Raw genomic sequence first — 21,212 nt, forward strand, 5'->3', positions numbered from 1 at the left:
TTAAGTCGACAGTTGTTGACCGGCGGTTTTTATTCAAATACTATCTTTGTGAATGAGATATACAAACAGTTCGGAGACCACGTCAAAATTCCATTTACCTCAAGTCCATTTATTGGAATGGTAATGTTTGATAAACGTTTAATTAGCTGGGTCTTTGCCGAATAAATTTACCAATTTGAATACTACGACCTCCTATTATGAAAATGTAATTTAGTGAATTCCAAATTATATGAACACCAATTATATACAGAACGTATACGCAAGTCGAAAATATAGAATAAAATGTTTTCATACGGTTTTTGAAAAAATTGAGTTCGCAAATTCATGACGTATACTTTAGCTTGGTTAAATACCGACGAGATATGAGCGTGCAAGTTAACAGGCGGTTATTATACATGCGAAAGTAAACAAAAAATACGAAATAAAATTTCTTCGTTTAAGGTTCCCCTTTCAAGAAGATAAAGTTTAAATATGTTTAATTACGAACTGGTCTGGTATACGCGCACGATACGTTTTCAAGTTTATTTTTCTCTAAAAGCACAAAGCTTCTTCTAAAAGAATTTTATTCTACGTCTTTTACTTATTTTCAAACGTAGCTTAACCCCGTGTCGATTGTTTACTCCTGTTCATGTCGAAATTAGCCAAGTTAAAGTATACTTGTCAGATCCTCAAAGTCGATTGCCTCGAAAACGAAGCTCCGGATGAAGAAATATTGCACGAATTTTTTTTCACGTTTCTTCCAGTAGAATCATCCCCTGCACGGTAGTAACACGATTACTGCGCCACCCTGTATAGTTATAAACTGTTAACAGCAGGTAGTTTATAAACTGTTTGCCCTCCATCAAATTCAACTAAATGAAATTCCATTATACGTATCGTATGTATGTAGAACGATATTTCGAACGATTTATTATCTTCTTCGAAATACCAAATAATCGAAATATCTTTTTTTCTTTTTCTATACTTTTGCGTGAGTCGTTTATGTAAAAAGTGTTTACAACTGGAAATAATAGAATCGTGTTATTTCGCTATTGAAGCTACCTGCTCGGTTTGGTCTCTTTCCGCCTCTCACCATTAACTGGAATTTAAAGCTTGTTCTGAGTACGGACGCAATTACCGTAGCCCCCAATTTTTGCCAGTTGATTACGCACAAAACAACGAGTCTTTCGTAAAATACTGTTCCTTTCCTAAAATATTGTGCAAGATGAACAGCCCTTGCGCACGATTATGACCGAATTATATCGCTACACAGTGCTGAAAATCATAGCAAGTAAATTTGTAAGAAAAGCGATATGCCGCGTACCTGGAAGGGACTTACAAAACTGATGATTCGAAATTTCTGTTCTCGCAAATTATAAATCGTAGCTGTGATATTGGCCGCGAAACAAAACTTTTTCCTCTTCCATTTTTTACGATCCGGCCGCCAATTTATTTCGCTGACTGTGAAATCAATCGTCCGACCGGAGGCTTCAACGCTTCGGTTTTACCAACGACACGATTCTCCGAAGCGCTGACTCTTCCGCGGTTAAGTGCACGATTTATACTCTAAAAAGTATCGAAAAAGTTATCACTGTGGAATCTAGTCGATGCTTTAACTCGACTCGACGTTTCATTCGCAATTAGTTTGTACTTCAGCATCCGACGAAGACAGACGAAGAAGTAATTCGACGAGAAAATTTATATACAGAAGAGACAGAGTTGGTTGCCAACCGAAAAAATTCGTATTTTCATGAACTTTGCCAAATGGATGATAAATTGGTTCCTAAACAGATATTCCTCTCGTCTAGCAAACGCTCGACGAGTATACTCGACGTATTACGAATCTTTACGTATCTTCGTACGTCTTTATGTATCGTATGTACATTTTAAGACATCGATAAGAATGGAAACTTGGTGGCCGAGTCTGGCCGTAAAGTCGAACCAGGCGACATACCGTTCGATCGACGATAAAATTACTAGGTAAACATTTACGAGTCATGAAAGTTATACGGGCACGATGATGTACATATTAGGACGGGAACTTTCTTAATTAAATGCAACTCCAACAGAACGTGGTAAATACATTGTTTCCCTAGTTGCATTGTTCGACCATCAACAACGTACCAACATTTTCAGTAAACATCCTACGTTTGCGTTCAACAAATATTGTTCGTGTTTTTAGATAATAGCAACATAGGAAGATGTCGATGCTTTGACAGTGATTCACGTTGTTGTAAAAATCTCGCAATGAAGCTGAATAGGAGTTGTGTGCTTTTACGTACAAAAATATATAGAGGAATCGATTACACCGAATATTCTACGTTAATGAATCAGTAACGAACTGGTATACTTTTATGGAAACTTGGAGCGTTTAACAGATTCCAGGCTAAATTGTTACGTGAAATTGTTACGATAAATCTACTGCTCGAAAAACATTATTCTACGTAACAAAGATGAGTAATGGAAGATACGAAACGTCGTGCCATATAACGAAAATGAGAGGTGGAAGACAAAAAACAAAATCGCCGAGGAGAAGGATATCGATGCGTTTGACATGTCGTGAAAAAGATATGATTCGGCCGCTATCTATAAGAGAAGATTGCAAAAGTATCTAATAAAGCTGCGATGCATTATAACCATGGAAACACAGAGACCTGAAGTTGTTTTCACGGGTTTAGACCACGTCTGGATATTCTGGTGATCCCGAAGATAGAAGACCACGATGGAGTTGTTTACGATCCCCGGGAGAAAACTTGGAGGATCCTAGCGACGCTTAAGACGCAGGGGAAAGAGAAGACACGGCTTTCATCTACGCCCTAAGCCATATATCTTCCTTCGCGCTATCTATTCCTTATCAGCCGGTTCGATTATTTGATAGCGAAATCGCGTTTGGTCTAACTTTGTCCAGTTAATTCTCTAAGGAATTGTTTCGATCACTTTTTATTTCTATTTTTATCCAAGGTGGCTTCGAACATACGATTTTATAAATAGACGGATAGGATAAATGACGTATTGATCATCCGCGAGAGAAACGAGCGCTCGAATTTTACTATCATTTGTACGTGGCTACGTTGTTCCAGACAACGATGTAACGCTGTTCAAGGACTGACGTGGATCTGTAATATTGTTCGGTTATTATCTTTTTTACGTCGATAATAGTCGTTCGCGGTCAAACTACCTTTCGTAGGAAACAAGCTCATTCGTTACCGTGACGGCTAACTAATAACGCGTGCACGAATTACCGATAACACGGACGTTTATCATTTACAAAAGCATATTTTCTTACTCGGCTGTCTACGGTGCACTCGCTACATGCGCGCATTATTTTTAATACGACGACTAGAAGTCTAATTTTATGTGCCTCGACGCTCGCCTTCGCATTCGCACTGAATTTAAATATCGTAAATATCGCGTTATGTGGCCGTTCTTCTTCCTACGTTTGATCTTTATCAAAGAAAAAAGAATTCGTTATATACGGTCGTATGCAATAGACTTAAGTGAATCGGCATAATTTTCAAAGACGAGCAACAGAAGGAAAACAAACAGAAGATGCAGCTTTATTAACGTGCATTTTGCGCATCGCAGGCACAAAGTTGCGTTTCTCTGTTTATTTTTAATTTATTCTAAACCGGCGAAAAACGCAGAAACCTAATGACGCGTTGCCTTTCGTGCATTTCCCACAAGTACATATATTCTATTGTTTATTGCTTTATCGTTCGAGCAGATTGTTTTTTCTCTTAATGATTTAGTGAACCATAGTTTACAACGCTTTTTAAATCCTAGCGTGATTTTACAACAAAAAAATATGCATTCACGTTTACACGGCGAATTTCATTTTCGATCGCACGGAAATTTATTATCATACCATTTCGTCAAGCGTGATTATGCGTGATCACGTCGTTCGCTCCCTATTTTTTCCTGTACCATCAATATTCACACAAGTCGAGACCTATCATTTATGGATTGAAACGCGCGCGAGTAACATAAAACGAATGACACTACAGCTGAAATGGAGCACGAATTTCGAATAAACACTTGGACGACTGTTATGTATCATTTTACAGTTTATTTTACAGTTTTCTCGTCTCGTATCGAATAAAGACGATTACAGCCTCGTATACGATGACTCACGAAAATATCTAAAGATATAACAGAACATTTCTATGTATTTATCATTCGTGTTGTACGAAATTATTCATTGACTCTGTAATGAGACCCTGTAATTATCGTGATTATATTGTTAAAATTTTCAACGAATTTGGATATTGTATATGGAAATATATAGAAGTTGCGACATGTTTAACGCAAGCGTGCTTGAAAAGATCGCCAAAGAATCTGAACATAATCGATTGTTCGTATTATTGGAAAATCACAATATTTGATGGAACCATCTTTAGCACAGACTATACGTTTAAAATCATCATTCGTGTCTATATGTGAATTCTTTATTACGTGTATATTCGCAATAAATATTCTGTAATCTGCATACAATCATATTTGTCTACCTCAATTACATACAAATGTATACAATTTCAAATTCGTTTAAAATTCATATCTTATATTTGATATTTTACCGATATGATAACGACATAGGCATCTGTTACTACAGCGTTAATGAAATTTCACAAGGTTTCGTACAAAATATATAATATATTCATGAAACATTCGTATAAATGTTTAAACATTATACTACGGCGAACGACTGTACGAACCATTCGTCCCTGATTGCTATGGAGTTTCTTGGAAATAATTGAATTCTGCCTTCGAATCATATTCGATTTGCGTCGAATGTTGTTCGTTCCGCGATGTCCGAAGATCAAACGGATCGAGGTAACGCGAATCGTAAGTCAAGGGTAATGCGAGTTAATCTGGTCGCGATAAATGCTTCGGTTGAGCAGATGATGGCGATAAAATTAATTACACGGTCGCTCAGAGGACTTGGTGATTTTGCGGACGGAAATTAATGGTTTCTCGCTGGCTGCTAAACCACCCTGTAATCTACGTCTAAACTTACGAGTTCGGTAGCGGTCGTTGGACGAACGTGTCGCAAATTCAATTGGCTCGTTATCGAATTACCAACGGTCCAATTTCGTTCGTATTTTTCTTCGAGTCAAACGTCTTGCACAGTTATCTCGGCTATACACGGGGTACAATTTTTAAACTCGAAGCTCTTGTATTGAAACCGTAAATCTGATTTTTAATCCATGTTTTAATACACTTAACACACTTTCAGGTTGCAAATTGATCCCCGTACGTTCGCTCTTTGTACGTACATGTATATATGTATTAATTTTTTTACGTGTATTTTATCGTGATATTTTACTTTTGAATTCCCTCTATTTACGTACGTTGGGTTCGCTTTGTTCCGCCCACCTGGATAATAGAATTTCAAATTCTTTCAGTTAACCTTCAGAATCGTTATCAAAATGGTATCTCTCTTTTCAGAAATTTCCTATTGAAACCTGCTGGATTGTCGCTGTCAGAACATAGCGGCAACCACGTGTTGCTATTGATGTCCATCGATTCTAGCAGCGACTACCAAAGTACCTACGTATTATCGAACGTGTATCAATGACAATTAATCGTTTCGTCGCGCGCGAGGGATCGTCACACGATCGTGAAACGGAGTAATACATTTGTCCACAGTTTGAACAAATAATTTTAGCGATAAATTTTAACGAGACTGTCTCTGAAAAGGAACGAATAATTTTCGTTTGCCGCTATTGTAAATTTATATAACAGAAAGAAACGACAGTCTCAACGACAGATAATGATACAGTACGTGACAATTTTGTCCAAGATACCAAAATTTCAGCTTGTTTACTAGACGAAAAAGAATCACGATGCGACGTTGGCCTTTCCTTGAATCTTCGGAGAAAATAATAGTGTTTGCGTTGGTCAATCAATTTACTTTAGGAATTCTGTCATCTTTGCTTCGTGAAAGATCAGATCGAGCTGATCATGTCAACAACACGGGCATTTCCAATGTTTTAGCAGATCGTTCTTCGAAAGTGCTAACGCCATCGATGTGATCATCGTCCGGTATTTCCGAAACTTGAAATTATCCGAAAAAAGTCACACGATTAATTGACAACGAAAGTCCAGCCAATTCGTAGTTTAGTCTAGCAAATAATCAAACTTCTTATTTAAAATTTCAATTTAAATTCGAATTTAAGTTCGAATAGGACGGATACGTTTAAGTAGAAAATCGCCAGCCGCGTTTTACCGCAGATAGGACAGACATCGTGAACGAATCGCATCACAGACGTCAAATTCGACGAAAACATACCGGAACAGTCATTGAATCGACGTGTTTTCAACGATCGCATCGATGCAGGAAACTTGGACAACTGTGACGTTGTAAAAAAAGCGCTATTAACCGACTGCCACTTCGACCAGTCATCGAGAGTCACGTTACGTGACATACACGTGTTATGTGGCTATGATTTACAAACGTTCGCTGTTCCAAACTACTTGTTAATAATCGTCGTAACTATAATGACGGTTCCATTTTTGGCCAGTGGATAGCTTGTGCTCTCATCATTTCCAAATAATTACTAACAAATTGATAGAACACGTTTACACAGCATCTTTAAATTAATTGCATATGAAATATGATTTACGAATTCGAATGAATTAATAAATACTGTCAAAAAGAAGAAGAAAAAAGAAGACATAAATTTGCTTTAGATATGTTCATACGGTCTAAAATAATTATTCAAATGATCGGCTACCACGGTTTTCTTTATATTGATGATCGACATAAACTTGCAGGAACGGCGCGATATATATAATATTGAGGCGAACACGCGTAAAATTTCGCTACAATCGAAAATTATTTTACGATATTATTATACGGTAAACAGCGTGGATCGAGTAACGTGTGATTTAATCGAATATTCGCAGCATTAGTCGGGAGATCCTCAGATTTGACATTATTAAATTCCGTGCTACTTTGAAACTCATTAGCCTCCCTCGGGACAGAACGGTACGAAGCCGGGTAACGTTCCCAGACTGTACACCGAATTTGCCTGGAAAGGATCGTCGATTCGCATTTACTAAAGTGTCGCGACGAACAGAGAATACGTAATACGCGGAACGACGCGTTTCCCGCACCCCGCTCCAGCAATCACTGTAATTTTCAGCAAGCCGATCGATGCACGCGCCGTGTAATCTTAACGGCCGACTGATATATGACCGCTACTTTTCTGCAAGGACAGGCTGGAATTTTCAAGATTACAGCATTTCTTATCCTCGTACGTTCAACCCGTCGATGGAGAATTCGCGGTTGTATCGCAATAACTTAGACGAGGATTTCGCGAATCCGTCCAACAGGTGTAATTTATCCAATTTCCTTTTACATCAAAGTTTAGTCGATAAACGATGGTTAATGCGAGAATAAGGGATAATTAATTAATACCTTTGTTGGATCAAAGTCACCTATATAATCTGTGCACTGCTATCAGATTAATTTAGAATTAATTCTAAGCGTAACTTAATTCCAAGTTCCAATTGCCGTGTTTGACAACAAGCAGACTTTGATTAAAAACACGTTCAAACGTATATGAGCTATTCGTTAAGCTATGTACAGACTGGAATACAAACGCTGGCAGCATTGTACTTCAACTGTCGTCAAGTTATATTTCGGCGATTTGTTAAAGTCGTCAAGCGATTGCAATCTGACCGGTTAACTGTTTGATATTACGCAAAATGTATCTGATAATCGTACGGATTATCTAATAACCACCGTCGTCCCCTCTTTCTTTTCGATTCTACAATTGCATATTACATATTCGACAGCGAGACCAACAGCTAAGGCAGGCTAATGCATATCTCAAACAAAATTGGTGTGAACGTGCGACTTGTATCTCAATATGGATGCATCTCGAATGATCGATTTCTAACCATCTAATGATTAGATCTGTAAAGGCAACAGACTGTCGGAATATAATATTGTTCGGAGATTATATGCCAGTCTGTACAGGACTTTAAAGTTTGTCCTCTAACGTAAGTAAGACTTTTGGTGGAAACGTGTGCGTTGACACCGTAACAGTTTTATTAAATCGATATTCCAGCAGGTCACAAATCCTGTGAAATTTCTTTGAGGGAATATTACATCCCGAACAGAGGCGGAAGTTGTCTTCCGGTGGAAGGTGATCCACTTCACGGGTATGGCGCGTTTTAACCCGTTCCCAGTACAAACGCAAAATTCAATCTTCTCTTTATTATCTTCGTCTTCTCGGTCCCGTTTCTTCTTTTACGCTTCATCGTGTTTCGATATCTTTTAGTATAAACATTTGTTCGTACGTATTAATAAAGGATGAAATAGCTAGGATATTGTTCATTTTGAACATTCCACGCTGATTCAACAGCGAATGTTAAATGTCTGTGAAAAGTATCATCGTGTATCTTATTTCTCGTTGAAACACAATATTAATATTATTCGAAGCTTCGTACAGTGTGCATTTCTATTGTGTGCTTCTGTAACAGATGAGATATTGTTAAAGCGAAAACATCGATATTATATGGACTTGGTGGCAAATTTAGCTTTATGCAACGATTCTTTCGTAAATATTCTTTCGTGTTTCTCTCCCATTTATTTTGTTATTCTATTGTACACCGAGCACGTCTACTATTTCTACGAACTAAAAGTAAATCATCGCGTTAAAAAAAGACTGCGTTCATTTGTCCGTGTCAGACGCAGATTATTCCTCTCTATTCGAGAAAATAACGGTCGTTCGATGACAAAGTCGTCGAAAGATATTCTCGCCTATAATAAAGACCCATAGTCGGAAATTACATTTTAAGAGTTTAGTTTCAATTATAGTGAAGACTTTATAATGAAATGAAATTAGAATAAGTTTAATAGACTAGACGAGAGTTGAAATTTGATTTTTCCTTCGCCATACCTTTTATGCGTAAATATCAAACGAAGAATTTCTCTAACGATTTCGATTATCAGAAGAGGAAAACTTTAAATTACAACTTGTAATTAACTGGATCGTAGGATCTTGATAATAGCACATTATCGAACATGGTTCGAGTTCTTGGAATTCGACTATAATAAAATTCATAGACACCTGCACATATGCGGCCAGAAGAAATCGCGAGGAATCCCGTTTGCGATTTATTGCTCCCACAGGGATCGTACGGCATCGATTCGCGCTACTCTTGATCCTTTTCTGATTTCAGTTTGGTTTGCTGCAACACATTCGAGATTGCACTTCGCTCTCTCGCTGAATTCAATTATATCTCAAGTTGATTGTTACAGTTGCTCGCAGAACATGCTAGTTTCTTCGTTAACTTCTTCGAAAGAAGCGACCATAACTGTTTACGATTTTTTTTTTTTTTTTTTACTTTTTGCTTGAATACTTTCAATAATCGTATTACTCAATTTGATTTATTCGTTTCGAATGCCGCGTTCGATCGAAATACATATCGTTAACGACGCAGGTTCAATAGCGCTCGAGCGCGATTGTAAATATAACGGCACAAACCTCTATTTTCCGATAAAGTGTCTTTCATCAGATTCTTTGTAGCATAATGCAAAACTCTTTGTGTGCTTCGTAGTCGGAGCTTCGGACAAAATCAACGAAATTCCACCGGCTTTTACCTTCCGTCCCGTTAAATCACTGATCGATCGTCACTAGCGTTGTTATAAATCGTTGGCGACACCCGCCGCGCCAAGAATACATCCGAGAAAACGCGAAGGAAAAAGTGGTCCGCTTCGACCTGGAACCCAAGTAGAGTCATATTTCTTCGCCACATCTTGGCAAACCCTTTTCGTTAGGAAAGTGCCTACCAGCCCTCGATGCTGTATCACGTCGTTTCTCCAGCTTTTTGTCCGCCAGTTTCGCTCGATTCGTGACTAAAACCGAGATACCAGGGGTTTCCCGTGCCGGAAAAATTTCCCCGATCTCCATGTATACATCCCTAGACAGATATCTTAGAATACGACGTCCCCTCCTGCCTTGTCGTAGCAGAAACTTCTTTATTTACTTGTTTATCTACACAGCCTGGACCTTCGACGTGACATTGCATCCCCTCTTCTCGGACAGGCATTGATTTTGGATTAATCACACTCGTCCGGAACCTATATTCGTAAGTGTCTTCCCGGATCTTTCTTGTTACCGAAGTTAGTCGTCTTCGAGTTTCGGATAATCGATAAGGAATCAAGATGATCGAGGGACCTCTTATTCGATGAGCTCGCTGTCCTGCCGGCCAATTTCTGCTTTTTGAATATTTATATCTGCCAAAATGCCGTGCAACGATTCGATAGTTTATGAAGCGATAAAGTCAACCGTGTTATCGTTTTCTTATTACCCCAGATTATACTTTTTTTTATGGAGGTAGTTCTTATATGGAACAGCGAATGGTCGATTCTCCGCGACGCCGACGCGTCGCGTCGCCTTCGATTTGCATACATACCCCCCTGTGTTCGACAGAAGTTTCTTTACAACTTTATATAGAGCGTTGCATAGTTAATATTGTACATTGTACCATTGTAACGAAGACAGACCGTCACGCTTGATTTATCAAATTTGAATTGTTTTCTAAATTCCGATTTCGAAATATCGCCACGAGATTCATAAAAGAACTATCGATGGATTTTATCCACCTCTTATCCTGATCAGCATGCGTATCCTGATTGCGTTCGAATCATCGTGCAAAAAGCCATCTTGTTCCACTGAGGACAGAGTATTGCCGGAACGAACAGGGATGCGGAATAACCGAAGTGAACCCACAATCTGATTACTGATTTTAATGTAATGACACGCGTCCAATTGTATTTTCTACACGAAGAGAATCTTTTTGCGAATGCAAATTTCCTAGCATTTGGTATCAGGCAGATTTCTAATAAACCTGAATTTTTGATGAGATGGACATTTACTTTATGGAGGACAAAAAAGGATACATAAAATTTTTGTTTCCGTTAAAACGAAATGAATTAAAAGTTTCTAGATTTAATTTGAAAATATCAGGAGAGAAACATCAACATCCGAACAGCGTTTTAATTATTTCCCTTAAATTAAATGAAATTAAATGAAATTAAATGAAATTGTAATGATTGAAACTTTGTTCAGAGGAGCCATCTAAATTGCCGTATGTACAAATTATTGAGAATTCAAAACAGGATTTGTCGATAATGAAATATTCTCATCACGTTCATCATTATCCAAACATTTTGTAATTATGCTTGCATCTATGCAATGTATATTATGTAATCACCAGCACACGTACATAACTCTGAATTCCGGAAGTTGCAAAGTTTAGTGATCGACGAGGAAATAACATACTTCACGTGCGAGATCGTCTCGTAATCTATAACTCTTCGGAGTTTCGTTCTTTACCTGCAAACATCCGAAAGCTTTTGTCTTCGTAAAACATCAGACGTCGGTAGTTCCTTCTTACATCTAAATTCCTAGCCTGAAAAATATGCGAGAAAATACCACCTTACGAGTACAGGGAAATATCTGTCTACCTTTAAGGGGTGTTTCCACCCGGAAGAACCGAACTGTGGCAAACAAGAATCGTCCGGTGCTTCTCTCGAGGTTTCTTATAAACCATAAGCAATGTTTAAAGATATACGGAACTTTCCGGGTGACTGTAGTTCCCTCGTAAGATCACGAGACTAGACAACGTAACGAGATAGTCAGTTTTTCTTTTCGAATAACTTATCAATAAAATTAATATGTAAAATTAATAATAAATTTCATGAAATATCTCGAACGTTGGTTACGAACGATACGATTTGAATGGAAATGCACTTGCCACGAGATTTCCAATCGTTTCGATTAATTAACTTTCATCGCAAATTCGCGGTCACGTTTCGTTTTCATTTTAATAACAAAATACGTTTCTGTCGCTTGATTCTAGTATACGTATCTCGTGATACGACTGAACCGAAAGAGATCGAACGATCGTTGAGAACAGAGCGCGATAAAAGCGCGGATTAGATGACAGTCCTTTTGCCATTTCCGAAATAGTGCACACAGCTTGTGATTGCGAGGTCCATAGTAACCAAAACCACATGTTCTATTAAAAAAAAAATGAATTTCGTGCTCGCACGTGTCGTTGTTAGCACGACTAGTTGAAACGAAGACGAAAGAAATATTTTGTTTTGCTGCAACAGCGAATGGATGTAAAATGGTTTTGAAGAAGCAGGAAGCATTCTTTCTTCGAAATTCGATCTTGTTATGTTTTCTCGTGTACCCAAGGAGTTTGCAACTGCTGTAGCCTACAAAAGTTTCCAGACAACCATCTTTCTAGCCGAGCCTTAATGGGCAAGCAAGTCAGGGTGCGTAGCGAAAGCGTATTTCATAAAGTGTAGACATAGCCTCGATATGAGCACACGGAACAACAAAAACGTTCGTATAAAGTTTCACACGATCGAGCTCGAATTACGATTACTTTTACAATTAAGGTATTACGAGTTATTTATTATAATAATTATTATTTATTATTATTTATTATCATTCGTTCAACTGGATTAAACAAATACCACGATTTACAGATTCAGATCATTCGCATCTTACGAACTCTGGAAAATTTCACGGCAACGTGCGAAATTCCTAGTAATTTCCATTGTGCGAGAAAATGTTGATCGAACAAGTGTCCTTGATGCACAGTAATTCGCTTGATGGTTAATTTAACGTAGCTTGCACGGAACCCCTTAATTTTTCTGGCCGACGACAAGTCCAAGCGAGAGGAAAATGAGCTTTTACGAATAATCTGAAACGCGAAGACGTGTACGCGGTTACGCAAAAGAAAAGTCCTTCGTTTCTGCGAACGTTGATTTTACTGCTTTTCTGTACCGCGCCGAGGAGTATGGCGGCACGCGAAAAAATTTTTAAATCTTTACGACTCGAGGGAGAAACGGCGGCGGCCAAATGAGATCAGAGAGATTTCTTGTTGCCATTCTCGATCGTTAGAAGCGCGATTTTTAAAGAGCAACCGAGCGGCTCTCCGCTGAGCAAAAACCGCTTGCCGCAATTTACGATTTACGATTGGAGGAACGAACGCACGTGAGAAAAAAAGACTGCGCGAACCAAAATGAAAATCGGACGGAAAGTGGGATGAAAATCGAAAGAAAGTACATGAATTGTAGAGGAACGATTGGAAAAGCCTTCTTTTCCATTAACTCGATTAAAATTCGTTGTCGCTCCGATTGATAGGAACGGAGGAAAGTCAGTACCAAAGGGATGTATTTGACAGAAAGCATAACGCTGGTGCATTTTATGGGGCCATGTTTTACAAAAAAAGATCCATGGCTGCAATGGAGTTATCGTCTCTCGACTGACTGAACTTCGCAATTTTATCGCTTAAAGGAGAGCGACCCACGCTCAAACACCGCCATCGTAGAAATGCTAATAGAGTGTAGCTGTGATTGATCAGAATTTGCAATTGGAAATTAAACGAAATAAAACTTTAATTAGAATCGGAGAATTTCAATCGTTGCAGCGGTACTGTCCGACAGAAAAGTATTTAGTTCGTACATAGTACGTTGCAGTACACTTCTCCTATGACAAACATGCTTTCGATATAACAAAAAATTATATTATATATACCATAAAAATAGAAAGACGCAATAAAAAGAAAAGTGGCTTCTTAAACAAGAACTTGCGAAATTACTCGTACTTTATTCGTTCGACGAGAAAATTGTATGTTTTCGTATTTTCAATTCGTCAATTATCAATTCAATATTTGTAGATTTTCAGTATGTCCGACCTAGTACTTGGCCACGTTAAAATCTTACTGAATAATATAAACGCTTAAATCTTGAAATTTCCTGCTAAACGAAATACCCTCGTTCTTTGAACTCTGCTCGTGTCTCTTATCGTGTGTACTTTATTTTAAATAGTTTTAAATTACAACCACCAAAGTAAGAAAGTAAGAGGTTGCATAAATTGCTAAACAAGGATGAAAAATACTTACTTGCGAGGGTCTATCGCGATTATGCCTGTAACGAAGCAATTCAGAGGCTCGCGTTGGAAAATGGTCGGGAAGGGAACGACGAGAATTTCCTCCCACGTGAACGGAGGTCAACGACTGACTTTTCGTTTCAATTTCTCTGGATGAACAAGAGAGCTAGGGGGCATTGTCGTTTCATCAGATTTTTCGAGGGTAACGAGTACGTTACTGGCTGGGATACTCTCTTCGTCTTACTCGACGGATAGTTGACGGAAGTTAAATAACAAACCTTTCATCACGTTTCCACCGAATATCCGCTTCACCCTAGGTTTACCCATTCGTTTTCACGGAAGTTTCATTTCCAAACAACCAAAACTCGTTCTCGGAAGTTTTTTATTACGGTCAGTTACACCATGAAATGTCCGAAATTGAATAAAATGATCCGCTCATCGCGTCTGTTTACTCGTTTCGATTTTTACCGATATCGACGTAGCGTTGCTCTATTCTGTGCAGGTTACTGTTCGCGTTTAAATATTTGGCCGTCTTGTCTGCAATAGTAAAATTTCATATAAAGAAAAAAGAAGAATAATGTCACGCTCAACTCGTATCAAAGAATATTTATGAAACTAACAAATGAATATTTAAATAGTACGCTATCTCCCTGCCTTTATGAGTCTTTCGATTTTAAAATGTAAAAATGTAATTTTACATTTTTATTTCTAATAGAACGTAATTGACAATCAACGCCACGAGGGTAGCTCGATATTAGAACGATATTAGAACGAGGCGTTAATAAGACAAACGACCGTCGTATAAAGCGAGGCCAATGTTCACATATTTCTCTTTTTCGCTTTGGAAACGAGAGGGACAGTTCGAACAAGACTCGTACGTACTGCGATACGAGATGCGAATCGAATTTACCTCTTCATGGCACTTTGCGACCTCTCGTAATATAAATCTCACGCACGTCGAGGGAGCTTCCCGACAAATGTCTCGCGAAAGCCGAAGAACATTTCTTCCTAAATAGTATCACCCAGGGAGAAGCGAAGTAAATTTCCACGTCTGCAGCGATCGCAATAAAATCTTACTGAAATACCCGCAGAAAGGAGGAGCATGAACAAGACCTGTGACAATCGATATATCTACTTCATCCTAGATTAGCTTTATAGAAGAAGACGTTCCGTGGTAGAAAGGTATAACGGAGCTGAGGAATAGAGAGGAAAAGACACGCGCGCGTTGATAAATCACATTTTAATATATTTCGCGGGATTTCTGGCGTCGTTTGGTACACCTGCTTTCCACTCTGTTACATAATTTCCTTCTTAATCCAATCACGAAGAATTTATAATATCCAATGGAAACCGATTGGAAATTCTAGCTTTATTAAATATTCGATAATTTCTAGGTCTCTGGTGAATACCACGGTTCTGAAATTTAAGATTGAACGTCCCGATAAGCGAAATTTGCAGTCGCAATTTCAAGCGTGGAAAAGAAACGGTACAGAAGGATGGAATTCAAAGGAAATTGAGGTTTAGGAAGCTGTTTCAATTTTTTCTCGCTTTCGACTTTTTATCGATAAACGTGAATTCAATCTGCGGAATCAGAATTTAGATTGCTCTCCGAACTGACATACGCTGAATCCCTTTTGCGTTAAAGTGAGTCGATATCCTAATTGACGAGAATTACAAACGAGCACATAGGACAGCCTGTTGTTACCAATAATATAATGCACGTAATATCACCCAACATATTATAATCGAACATTGATGTGTCTTTAGGATACCGTTGTAATTATACGTCATTACCATTTTTCAAATTTTTCCATTTATTCGCTATAACGACAAGGCAACCTCGAAAATATTCTTTTAAATTCCGCTTTTCGTATAATATCAGAAACGTAAGCCTGTAGTTATTTTAAATAGCGTATTTCTTTATTGCGCATCTCCTTAGAATAATACATGTATATATATATCCGTTCGAAGATGAATATTCAATTTCGCACCAGCTCGGTGGCTGTAAATATTTTTGCCACCGTGTTCGTGAAGTTTGATTTCCGGACGAGGTAGCATAAATTTTGGTTGACGTTATCGATTTCTCGATAATTTTCATTTCGGTGCGTACGTGTACAGAAACACGCTGATAATAGCCTAAGAATAAATCCGAAATCAATTCGTAATTGACTTGTAGTAAAATATCGTCCCACTGAATATTGAGGTTTATCTGCGCATATTTTCAGATTCGTTTTGAAGGATATAATCGCGGTAGTCGGGACTCGTAATTATGTTAATAATATTTCAAAATGTCTTGTACAACGCACATAATATATGTAGTATCGCGGACACAAGGCCTAGGAGTTAGCAGGTAAACCACATACAATGTCGCGAGAGCCGAGGCGTTTTTAAACCATAAACAATGTCGCGAGAGCCGAGGCGTTTTTAAACTATAAACAATGTCGCGAGAGCCGAGGCGTTTTTAAACCATAAACAATGTCCCGAGAGCCGAGACGTCGATGGGCCCATCAATGTCACGAGCGGTCGCAGAACACGTGTGTGGTGGGTCTACGGGAAAACAAAAGACATGCGAAAGCAGGGCAGTTTGAGTTGAGAAGTCGAAGACTGTGAATCGAGAAGTCAGAGTGTGCGAGTTGCGTTGTCGATATAGTGCTGCTAGCGTTGTCGAGAGAGTGGTCGCGTGAGAGAGAACGTTGGATCCGTTGTGTGGAGAGTTGTGTAGATTGTAGCGTGTTATTGCGATTAGTTTGTATTAAACTACCATCGTTTTTCTGTCTATATTTGTACAATCCATTCATTGTAAATAAACTACAAATATTAGGATATAATAACATTATATTCCATTCAAGATACTACATATATGTCGGCCAAATATGTTGAAACGGATGAAGAGATTCGAACATAGATTCGATCGTTTCAACTGCCTGTCCTGTCATTTCTCTGTTATTGAGAAGAGCGAGAGAGCGCGCAGAGAGCTGGAGGCACACGCGCGATTTGGAAGCATAAATTTAGTGCTGTGTCGGGGGAAAAAAAGGAAGGCGAGAGTGGTAGTTACGCAGACCTCGGTTTTCGTCGATTCGGCGATATTTTCTCGCCAATGGGAAGAAGGTAATTTGCTGTTCGGGAAGAAATACCCGGACCAAAGAGCCCTCCGGCCGGAACGTGTAATCCTCGGATTTGAAACCTACTCGGTGAACTTCCCTCCAACGAATCTGCCCCGAAAAATTCGCTAAACCGGATTCGTGGAAATCGTATTGCCTCGCGAATCGAATCACTTTAAGCTTCATCCTCGTCGAAAATATACGCCGGCTGCAAATATGTATCGATTTCATTTACGTATAAAAGCTACTATCTAACTTTTTAGCCGAAGATCGGAAAATTATACCGTGTCCTCGATAAGTATTTTTCATGGTCTGATTTTAATCCCGCGACTACGTTAAACCGAAACAACTATAAATTACACGAAGCAACATGAAACTGTCCTGTCAACGAATAGTTGAGCTGGAATCCATAGGAAGCTGTTACATGCCAGGTAAAGAGCAAACGAAGTCTAACGTATCCAGGTGAGACACCATGTGAAAGGCGTGGATAACGTAGCACGGGCCGCTTTTCTTAGCCTATTGGCTCGCGCATAAAACACCGCCATTCCGGTGCAACCTCGTCTTCCAACGTTTCTCGATATTATCCCTAATTAATTTCTAGCCGATAGAATACAGTAGATGAAAAACGCAGGAGATAAGTAAGTTAAATTAGTTCGCGACAATAACGTGGAATCCACACATTCATCGTTATTACAGTGGGATAAGGCGTGCGCGGTAGGAATCGAATATATTTTAATTTCGCTAACGAATCCCGATACATGGCTGGAGAAATCGATTGTTCGATGCGTCGGCTCTCTAATTCTCCTTTAGCATCGTTACATTACGTTAATCGAATCGAATTATCTGAGGATTTGATGATCCTACACAGATCAGATTCTACAGTCGTGCGATAAATTGCAACGCGTGGTGCGATTACGGGTCTGTCCACTAAAATCAGGTTTGATGTAGGCTAACGAACAACGTGAATCAGCTAATTGGAATAGCAGCGAGTTTCTACTCGACGCGACACCCACGGCCCTTTTATTCTCAAGGATAAAGAACAGCGACGAGCATTTCTATTCTAATCGAAGAAGAGAAACGTACAGGGAAGAGCCACGCGAACTTCTTTGCTCCGTAGTTTTTCTGGTCTTGGCAAACGCGCGCGCGGCTTTATCAGAGAAACGAAAGTTTGCTAGGTTAATTAAACGCCTTTCGTACAGACACGTGCAACGAACGCGCCTCGAATTCCAATTGAAGCTGATTTACGATTCATGACCGAAACAGAGCGGATAGGATCAGCTAAATAACGGCATCCTGTTAATGGGCCTCGCGCTGGCCAACCTACACACAATTGATTCCAGCTCGACTAACAAATAGTTGCCAGTCACCAGGTGGCAGCGTGCAAATTTAGTAATTAGCCGAATGTACACGGTCGCGACTGAGCCAATTACGAAACGATTAAACACAGTCTGCACCAAGTACCGGAAGAGGTTCGTGTATTTGCAAGAATAACTTTAGTTTAGTTTGCACGAACGTATCGCCACGCCACGACCGCGATGGTGGGCAAACCGATTTAACTGGAGGATAATCGGTATACTCGGTGTGCATGAATCCCAGCACGATGGACCGTACGCGCAGCTGCGGTGCAAACGGCATAAGTGCGTGCTCGCCACTCGCAGGTGGTTCCCTATGGAATCTACGACAATAAATTTCTGTCTTAACGATCCACCCACCTTGCAATTGGATTCCGACATGGGCGTACTCCGAAATGGAAACTAATAATCTGTCATCGAATCCAGAAAGGCAGGGGGACAAATTTCGCGAAGCCACGGAGCAAACACGTAGAGATATCGGTCATCGATTTTCCATAAATGACCAGTGTCATCGAGTACGGGAAGAAATATGTTTAGCCGGATCGGGAACACGGAAGTTTCCCCAATTTTGCGGCTGACGTACTTCATGATTTCCGTAACCTACTTTTCCTCGCTTCGAGAATTTTAATCAAATTTACGGGAAACTCTTTTCTGATATTCATCCGAACGCAGAATGAATTACCACTGGGAATGAACTCTCATCTTCGCGCATCGTCCGAACGCAGCTAATAAATCGTGACATCCGCAGCTTCGAACTTTCTAACGTCGGCGCTAGAAATTATTATGAATACCAAGTGTCCACATGAAAACGGTAATTGAGAAGACCTCGTCTGGATTGCGGTAATACTAAACGTCTCGTGTGTGCGGATGGCCCTTGCCTTTCTAAAACCTTGAAATTAACCTTGCTTAAACTAATCAGACCGAAATTACTTCCTGTACTGTGTGTACTAACACACGTCAGACATAATTAAATAAAAAAGGACATCTCGTCCGATCGACGAAACCATACAAACTTTTTGCCGCGCGTTTACCTTTACCGTCAAAGAGGGTAATTAGATGTTGGATCTCTGACGTTTCGAACAGACGGAAACAGAAGGAAACTTCGGCCGTTCTATCAGGCCGTGGGCCGCGAGATCGCTGAATCCGAGCCTCAATTCCGCATTGTTTTTTGCTAAATCCCGGCTAATTTATCGCAAATTACTCGTTTGGTCGCTTAATAATCCTGTCACGGAGGAAATTTCTCGGAGTATTGGCCCTCGTTCTAGATCTCCGTTGAAGAGACTGCCGCCGGCAGACGGAGCTAATTCTTAACGAGTATCGATCCCAAGCCTCCGCGATTCGTTGTCATCGTCGCCGTTGTGAAACTTCGCCCTCGGTGACGTTCCTCTTACTCGTAATTATATCGCTAATAAATATCCTGCACCGTACGATAGGCGTTGATTTACGAGGGTTGGCTGCGACCAGGCCGGCCCTACGAAAAGTCCTCGTTTTAGGACGCTTTTGTCGTGCACCCACGCAAAACGAGTCAATTATCGAGAAGATCGTGTCTCTGGTTCGACGAACGGTTGAAAAGAATATGACACGGCTTTTTAACTAATACGCCTTCTCATTGTCACCGACGATCCATTTCCAACTCCGTCTCTAGCATCGTTCCACACGTCAAATTTCGTCACGCTGTTCCCCTTTCTTTCTGTTGCAGACGGAACAATTCACGGTCTTGTGGCTGCTGTTCGCGATGATAGTCGTCGGGAATATCGCGGTGCTAATTGGCCTGCAGTGGGGGAAACGGCGTAAGACGCGCATGGATTTTTTTATCAAACAGCTAGCGTTTGCGGGTAAGTTGATCCACTTTCGTTTCGAAACTTTCATCCGAGTTAGATACATGGGATAATTTCTGTTTACGCGATGATCAAAGCGATTTTGCACTTGGTAAATCGATGCGTCCGATTTCGACGAAGCAATCGTTCGCCGAACTGGCAGAGTGCAAAAGACCAACGTTAACACCATTCGACGGTCCGATCGAACGCTTCCTTGTCTCTCGGAATTTCGCTAAATCAATCCGATGTGTTCTTTCATCCACGATTTTACTCAGCGTTTATGTCACTCGATTCGAACGAACTCGTAAGGAAGGAAGAACCGGGAGCGATATTCCGAAGACGATTCGCATGTAAAACGGTGTCGTATGTCAAGCACGTTGTAAAACAGCCAGTGTATTTTTGTAACTTTGTCGTCGAAGTTTCTCAAGTCTGACACGTCTCGGGACGGCATTTCCCATTTTTCAAACGACTCGGCTGTAACGTTGAAAAAGAGCAGCGAATATTTCGGATGCTCGAGAAGTACCGAGCAAATGTAAACATGCCGCGAATAAAAATCGAGTTACACAGCTATAAAGATTTACACGCTCGTTTTACGTCTTCGGCGTAAGCAACGATGAAGCATCGGCTTCGTCGAGATGTTCGAGCTGCAACGTACCTAATTATGCGAACTTTGATCCGACAATCGAGTCATAGACCTCCTCGAGGCCTACATTCGAGACCCTCGCGCGTGTAACGGTCCTGTTTCAATCTTTTCAAATCCTTCCTTTCCGCCTTTTTTCCCTCCTCCGGCATTATGTTTCTCACGGCATCCGCCCGAAACGCATCCATTGTTCGCGTTGAAAAGCTCGGCGCCAGTGAGCAAAGGCAAAGACGAACACAAGCGGTCGTAACTTCAAGGTGGCCTACGTCCGTTGGTTCTCTCTCGAAGCGTTTCACGGCCACCACCGTATCTGGTCTCTTTCTTTTTCCTTTTTTCTCCTCTCTTTCCTTGGAGAACAAAACGAAATACCGCGCATCATACAAACGCTTTCTCAAATTCCA

General features: G+C 39.9%; 1 protein-coding gene across 7 annotated transcripts in view; it reads left to right on the forward strand.

Moving 5' to 3' along the window:
* Positions 1-21,212, forward strand: part of LOC122577268 (cardioacceleratory peptide receptor) — a 42,192-nt gene that overhangs the window by 9,961 nt on the left and 11,019 nt on the right. For all 7 annotated transcript variants that reach the window (XM_043748479.1, XM_043748482.1, XM_043748480.1 and 4 more), the window contains one exon: positions 20,054-20,189. In XM_043748479.1, the coding sequence (XP_043604414.1) occupies positions 20,054-20,189 (136 nt within the window). The remainder of the gene's footprint in view (positions 1-20,053; positions 20,190-21,212) is intronic.

The sequence above is a fragment of the Bombus pyrosoma genome, linkage group LG18, assembly GCF_014825855.1.
Source record: "Bombus pyrosoma isolate SC7728 linkage group LG18, ASM1482585v1, whole genome shotgun sequence".
Lineage (NCBI taxonomy): Eukaryota > Metazoa > Arthropoda > Insecta > Hymenoptera > Apidae > Bombus > Bombus pyrosoma.